We start from the raw sequence: 7,849 nt of genomic DNA, 5'->3' as shown, positions 1-7,849 counted from the left end.
TAACGATTGTGTGTGACAAATGAAATTCGATGTTAAAAAAAAAAAATTGTACAGGGGCGTTTAATTGCAAATTTCTCCAAACCCTAAGACTATTTTTAACGCGGCGTCAGAGGGGTCCCGTCAGACGCGCTGGCAGTGGGTGACGCCCCCTGACGCCCCTAGTGGGGCGTTACGGCTGACGCGGGAGGGACGTCAGTCAACTTTTTCACGAAAAAAATGGCGTCAGGGTTTCTGATTGGTCCACTTATTTTAATGATTTTAATTTTGTTTTTGTTTTTGTTTTTTTTATTTAAATTATTTATATTCTTTTCTATATAAACACATCAAAATCCATCATTTTTAACCCATCAAACTCAATATTTTCTTTTAATTTTAACACTCTCATTCAATTTTGTTTTTGTTTTTGTTTTTTTATTTATATATTTATTTAAATTATTTATGTTCTTTTATATATAACCATCAAAACCTATCATTTTTAAACATCAAACTCAATTTTTTTCTCTCATTTTAACACTTTCATTCAAATGATTTTTGTTTTGTTTTGTTTATTTGAATTATTTATATTCTTTTCTATATAAACCTATCAAAACCTATCATTTTTAACACATCAAACTCAATAATTTATGTAATGGTTAAATTTTATGTAATGGTTAATTTTTTATGCAATGGTTAATTTTTATATGTTTTTTAATTATATGTAATATAATTTGTATGCATAATAAAATAAAAAAGAAAAAGAAAAAATAAAACTGGTGGGACCTATTTGACACTGGAGAGGCGTCAGGGTTATTTGGGTGTCAGAGTGTGACACTGCCACGTCAGAAGCAGATTGCACTTTTTGATCAAAAAGTGGATAATCTGACTGTGACGTCATAGTCCGGGTTAAAAATGGTCTAAAACCCTTCCCTAATTTCTTCACTTTTTTAGGTTAAACTTTAAACCTAAATTTATACAGTATATCAAAGTTACATTCAAGTTCACTCGCTTGCAGATCTATATTTAATCCATATTCTTCATTTCAGGTAACTTTATGAAACTCTGATTATTGTTCCCAGCTATAGCCTGTGGATGACACAAATTATATTTGTTTTCCTGCAAGTTCCGTTTTTATTCACTTCGTATACCCGCTATTGTTTGTTTGTTATTTATTTTACTATTAACTATTAATATTAATTTTTACATATAGAAGCAGAATTATAATGGATGATGCTAACCAGTCTGGAATAAAGGCTGCGCCAGAATTTCAAGAGGATTCAAGAGCTCCTTTGATTGAGATAGATAATACAGATTCTACTGAACTGTGGCTTATTCAATTGCCTAAAGATAGAGTAATACGTCACACCTTTAATTTTCAAAGTATTCTTTAATTTACACGTGCATTGTAATCACAATTTGAGCAAACATTTTGTTGGTTGGTATTGCAGGTTCCTGATTTTAATGGGCAGCAAGTGTCGTTGGATCTTCGGCATGATGCTACACAGTTGGGCTCTCTCGAATGTTCATCTGGTGAGCATAACTTGAAGCTTTTATGTTTCTTAGGGTGTCTTTGTTTACCTTTTAATTGAATGGTTAAGCGCGGAAGCATTTAGCTTTTTGTTTCTGACCTTTGAATGACATATCATGTTGAATGGTGCTAAATTTTTTAGAGTTGAAACCCTCTCATGACGAATAAGCACCTAAGCTTTTGTAATATTCTTTTTAAGTCATATCATGAACACATGTCAAACAAGTATATTGAAGTTTTTTATTCATTTAAAACGTTAATAAGGTAATTTTACCTCATTCATATTGTTGTTTTGTAAAGATTATCAAACAACATAGTGTCATTCAGATCCTTTGAATCATTCAAATTATGAATCATTCATTGTTTAATTATTCTGTTTTACTGATGCTTGTTTTTATCAAACGCACCCTTATATACTGATAGGCTTGTTTTTATGCATTGAAAACTAATACATGATATGTAAAGTGTTTATGTTGTATTCATTCATTCATGAGTGTGTATAATGGTGATAACTAACAATCAATAATTTTGTGTAAATACTTTTCAAACTTGTAGTATTTTGTTCATTTACTGTCTTGGGTTATGCGAAATGTACACTAGTTTTTTTTTTTTTTTTTATTACAGTTGTTAATCATTGTTCGTATTATCATCTTGGTAGGAAAGTCGTATGATGTTGTCGGTATTGCACAACAGGAACCAGCCACAGTGTTTCTATCCTCTGTAGAAGGTTCAAATATTGGTATGCCTTCATTCTTTATTACTTAACAATGCGATTTAGTACATGGTAATATCTGATTACACACACACATTCACACATATATGTGTGTTTTTCTATTTTAGTAATGTGACAACGTCATGAAACGTTTTTGTGCCTAGATGTAGAATTAGAATTGACAAAATTCTTACGAAATATTCTGGTGGTATGTTGTATATTTAAGTCTATTATTAAGTGATGTTTTCTTCAATTGAAAAACTATTTTTATAACCAATGTTAAAATGTTATCCACTCATACGTGCTTTCGAAAACATGTTATAGTGCACTAAAAAAACATCAGTATGGAAACCAACTTTTTAGTTTATGTTTCTCTGAGTTTCAAATATACAGTAATAATTTATAATTTACTTGTTACACTGTTAGGGGTTTTTCAATACAATGTCCTTATGTAGACTTTGGTCGGATTTTTGTATTAGATATATCAACATAAAATTATATTTAAGGTTTAAAATACTGAAGATATTATCTTACACGCAAACATTTACATGATATTATCTTATTATGACAACAGTTGGCAAGATTGCAAGGCGAGTTTCATTTGTTCATTATTTGGAGCCTAGTGAAGTTCCGAAAGATGATACCAAGAAGTTAAAAGAGTTGTTTGAAAAGTCGTCTGCAACTTCATTGACTAATTCCACTTATAATTTTGTAACCCCTACAAAGAGTACAAGACCAGCACCATCAAGTGGCCGAACCACTACTCATAGAAGTGGACTTAAAAGTACACTATCGGAAGAAAAGGTGCGATTCAAGAATTCAAAACCCAGTAAATCTGACTCGAAACATTCTGGGGAGAAGTCAAAGAAGAGAAAGAAACATGCAGACTGAGTTATCCATATTATTATGTTATATGTAAGCTTTTGTTTTTTAGTTGCGACTTATAAGACCAATTTTTGTGTAGGGACTGCCTAATCTTTGACTCCAATATAGATCCTCTGGTTCTTATTCTTCTTCTATGATTGATTTATCGGCGGCATAAATGTGTATTATACATTTGCAGTTTATTGCAGATGCAGAAAGTTGGTTGGCAGGTTGTATTTATAACAAAGCAACATGACAGTTTGGCCTGGATAACCCATGGTACATCTCTTGTCATACAAAGATAAAATCAATTTGGATGCAAAGATAAAGTCTTCAATACCAATTTTTTTGCTTTCATCATATAGTTTGGGATTTTACTTATTTCAAATTCAAAATTAGATGCAAAGATAATTAAATACAACCAACTACTTAAATCATTTTGTTCTGTGTTACCTGTTCTCAACCGGCGTATTGGGTTGTCGGAATCTGTTCAAAGGTTGTAGTAGGTTTGTTGGTTCAAAAGATGGTGGTTGTTTTCAGGTGATGTTGGTTCAATGTTTTATGGTCATAGATGTTGGTTCACGAAGCAAGTTCCCACTGATGGTGTTTGGATGGTAGTTGGTTCAAAAATTTTTTGGTCAATGATGTTGGTTCATGGCTGGTATGCTGTTTATGGTGTTCAAGGTTTTTCGTTCAATGATGTTTATGATCCTGTTACTCCATGGAGGTGTTAGGTAGTAGGCGCAATGGTTTGGTTTCGTAGGTCCAATGGTAGTGTTCGATCATTGTTTAGTGATAGTTTGGTTCAAAGGCGATGTTCGGTTACAATTTGATTCAAGGGTGGTGCTTAGTTATGACTTCCTTAATTTCTTTTTACAAGGTCGGTTTGTTCTTGTCGGAAGCAATCTCTCTATCCGTCGTATAGGGAGAGGGATGACTTTCGTTTTCACTCTGGGTGGAGAAATGACTTGTCTTTGTTCTCGGATAGGGGAATGATTGTCTACATCTCACCTCCCCATACACCACTTATGTGGTATTGGGTTTTGTTGTTGTTGTTGTTGTTGTTGTTATAACGTCGGTTCGTTCTTGATTTCCTCCGTCGCGCTTTGCCTTGTGCCGCTACTCTTCTCCTAAACGCTACATCTTTGCTAGGGGTTTCTTTTGTCTTATGGATTTACTTTTGTTTGCGGCTCGTGAGATTCAAGGATGCTTTTCTGGTATCTATTTGTTAGTCTTTTCCCCGATGGCAATTTCATGTTTTGGTCGGGTTTATCTCTCGAGTTAGTTTATGTTGTTTTTCCACAGCTCTGAGATGATATCTTTGGTTGGTTTTTGTAGTTTGGGTGACTCCGTGTTCAGATTTAATCGCAGTCTACGGTGGTTGGTACTGTTTGGATGTGATTGGTTTTCTGGTTTTCGAGCTTTAAAGACGTTTCGGCGTTGTTTATGTAGAAATTTAGAGAAGTTTTAATTGTTCATTCATATGTTTGTGTACACTAGGTTGTATTAGTGCATCATTAGAGATTGTAACAGGTTGCAGTTTCAATTGGTTGGTCAAATAGATCATATGATCTATTAATCACACTATTCACTTTCAGGGCCGGATATTATGGTGTACAAGGCTTGCGGCCGCACAGGACCCAATATATTTAGGGGCCTAAAATTTTTAGCCCAATGTTACATATTTAGGTTCATTTGTTAACTATAGGGTAAAAATTATAAAAATAGAAAACATAATCAACCTAAATTTAAAGGGCCCACTTTTGCTTATTGAACTCGGTATTATACATGAAAAATTTCGTATATAAAGGGCTCAATTTTATTTATCGAACAGGGCCCATAAAATTGACAGGACGGCCCTGTTCACTTTGTAACACTTGTCGTCCTCCAACTTGCTGTCCGCTCCCCTCCACTTTCTTTGCTGGACGGGAAGATTCACTTTGTAACACTTGTAGATCGTTTTAATCTACATTTATATATGTTTTTTTTTGCCAAAATATATATAAAAAAAATGTTCATTCATTTTATTATATCATTAGTAGGGATTGCAATGACCACCCATTTTGTGAATATCTACACATCCACCCGATTCATGATGTATATGTATATCTAAATGGATATGCATATAGATATGTGATGACCCTAAATATATATAGATATTGGTGAAAAGTTTCATCCAATAATATATCCATTAACACCGAAATACATATATAAATACATAAATATAGATATTTGCAAACACAATTACTATTAAAAATGCATTACCATTACTCGTATATTTTGCTTCCAATCATATAATGAATTAGCTATGATAATCACAATAAAACAAGTATATATAATAAAATAAACGTACAAATTACACAATTAATTTGTCATGCTCTATGTTTAAGGGTAAATTTAATAATCTATATACTTATATAAAAGAGAGTTTATTCTATCCTAATTGTCATTAAAACCGTATTAGTAGCAACAATTGACATGTGTAATTTACAGCTGTCAAATCATCAGTGTTTATGATTAAGAACAAACACCCCCGTTATTTGTTCACAAACCTAATCTCTACTCACAACTGTAAATACAGATTATAAAAAACATTTGACAAAATTGCTCATTAAGTCTCTGTGTTTTTCACTTTTTGCCCATTTTATCCCTGTATTTTATTTTCTGCATTTTTCATCCTTAAAAGCATTTTAGAGTCTCAATTTTATCCCCCACCCTAACGAAGAGTAACTGAGTCCGTTAAACTATTCACAAGGACTATCCACATAATTTTTAACTAATTAATCCCAATATTGTTGGAATTAGTGCAATTTACTAAACCATGATCCATAAAATGATCCCAGCCTCAATTATTAGCGTACTAATCAAGAACTGAAATTTACAGACATTTCTTCAGCACCTTTCGCAATAATCCATTTTCTTGAAACTTTCCAAATCCAATCGACTCAAATGCTTCATCTAATGTATATCTAGATGTGTGATCTGTCATCTACACATTTTAATCTTATGTAAGAGAACATAGGTAAACATTGGCTTTAAAAATCACAATCGATAATTTTTTTTTTTTTTTTTTTTTTTTTGAAAGGCAAGCTTTCATCAGTCCGGACCGAAGCCTAGTCATCATTTGCACACACACACGCGCTTTCGGGTAGGAAACCCGAACCACACTCTGAGGATCCGACCCTTTAACCATCCCGAGGGGCAGGCGGGCCGGATCTTAGTCCCGTAGCGGGTCGGTAAAACCTTCCCTTTGGGCCACCTTCAAGGAATATATTTCAATTCCTAGAGCGGGTGACGAGGCTCGAACCAATAGATTCATATATGCATGATAAACTAGAACGTATCTTATTAGAGTTAAAAATATTGTCACAATTTAGCAGTTGCAGAACAGCCTACAGTTACATCCAACCCCAGAACACGGTCATCAATTATTATTCGAAAACCGTTTGAGGCTACTAAGAATAAATAAAAAGATCGGTTTTGCTCATAGGTTTATGGCAGTAAATTAGTTTATTTATTTGTTGACTAAAATGAGAACAAGTTAAATTGGGTGTACAGGTTGAAAGGGGCCATATATTAGCATTGTTTATGCATACACCTCGTAAATGACTGGTCAAAAATTCAGATTATGGTGGTAATAACATTGTGTTTGTAAACAAAAGTCACAAAATAACTATTTATATATTTCTAAATGGGGGAAAATTGTTTGCAGGTCAACCTAATTTGGCATGGTTCAATTAGAACTGAAGTAATCCGTTCAAACGAAAATCATTTTGAACAGTTACCCAAATTGACATGACCCGCCCATCTTGCCACTTTAGTCATGTGCATTACAGAGAAGACCACCTATTTTTTCAGTTTATAAACTACCGAACCTATTGTTTATGCATATACACCTGTAACTAAAATAATGACGTTTTAACTGATTATGATTAAAATAGATCTAAACCAACTAATTTTTTCATCGTATCTTGGGTCCTGTTCTCAAATTCTTTTACATAGCCTAAATTATACTTCGTATATTGGTTTGATAGAAATTATATACATACATACAAAAAGGTTGTAATTTTAATTGTATAATTAAGAAATTTTAATCAACCAATATCCTTAATATAAACAGTTGACTAATTCGTTGAGGCAAATAGCATAACACCACATAATTCTTAGGAAGAAAATATAACTTGAAAGTGGCATTGATTAGCATACCTTGAATGTACAGAGACTGAAAACATTAATCAGATGAGTCGGTCAGATCGGAGCTCAACGGTTGAGTAAACAAGGTGGCATTAGTTAAATATTACGTGGATAGTCCCTGTAAATAGTTTTAACAGATTCAGTTAACCTTCGTTAGGGTGAAGGATGAAATTGAGACTTTAAAATGTTTTTAAGGATGAAAAATGCAGAAAATAAAATACAAGGATGAATCGGACAAAAAGTGAAAAACACAGGGACGAAATAGCCAATTTTGTCAAAACATTTGAAAACCCCTTTTCAAACATATTCGATTGTAAACACATCGCACGATTTAAACCTAATTTATCGTTGCCAAATTAATGAAGAAGAATCAAGGGCAATCTCCTAAAAAATTCAAAGATGATGATTTCATGTCTAATATCAAACAACGGAAAACGTGTAAACCGATTTCAAGAACGATAACCAGGTTTATATTACTTATTACTTATATTATTCATTATTTGATTATTTGCTTTGATTGTTGATATTGATGATAATATCCTATATTAGCAATGATCTGTTAGTAATTAATAGAT

The 7,849-nt window shown here is 32.9% G+C and overlaps 1 protein-coding gene across 4 annotated transcripts; it reads left to right on the top strand.

The window, feature by feature from the left end:
* The first annotated feature begins 916 nt into the window (after positions 1 to 916).
* Positions 917 to 4,006, top strand: LOC139862858 (mediator-associated protein 2-like). 4 transcript variants are annotated; one of them, XR_011764302.1, is made up of 7 exons: positions 917 to 1,022; positions 1,187 to 1,328; positions 1,425 to 1,506; positions 2,163 to 2,243; positions 2,791 to 3,131; positions 3,280 to 3,359; positions 3,577 to 4,006. XR_011764302.1 is itself a non-coding variant. In XM_071851492.1 (6 exons), exons 2-5 carry the CDS (start codon positions 1,200 to 1,202, stop codon positions 3,105 to 3,107), a joined length of 609 nt encoding a protein of 202 aa, XP_071707593.1. In that variant the 5' UTR covers positions 917 to 1,022; positions 1,187 to 1,199; the 3' UTR covers positions 3,108 to 3,131; positions 3,290 to 4,006. The 4 variants fall into 4 exon arrangements, 3 of the variants coding, with proteins under 3 accessions (XP_071707593.1, XP_071707592.1, XP_071707591.1); XM_071851492.1 differs by having other exon boundaries at positions 3,290 to 4,006; XM_071851491.1 differs by having other exon boundaries at positions 3,280 to 4,006.
* The last annotated feature ends 3,843 nt before the right edge of the window (positions 4,007 to 7,849 follow it).

The sequence above is a fragment of the Rutidosis leptorrhynchoides genome, chromosome 8 (genome assembly GCF_046630445.1).
Source record: "Rutidosis leptorrhynchoides isolate AG116_Rl617_1_P2 chromosome 8, CSIRO_AGI_Rlap_v1, whole genome shotgun sequence".
Taxonomy (NCBI): Eukaryota; Viridiplantae; Streptophyta; class Magnoliopsida; order Asterales; family Asteraceae; genus Rutidosis; species Rutidosis leptorrhynchoides.
This window is presented reverse-complemented; position numbering and strand designations above follow the sequence as displayed.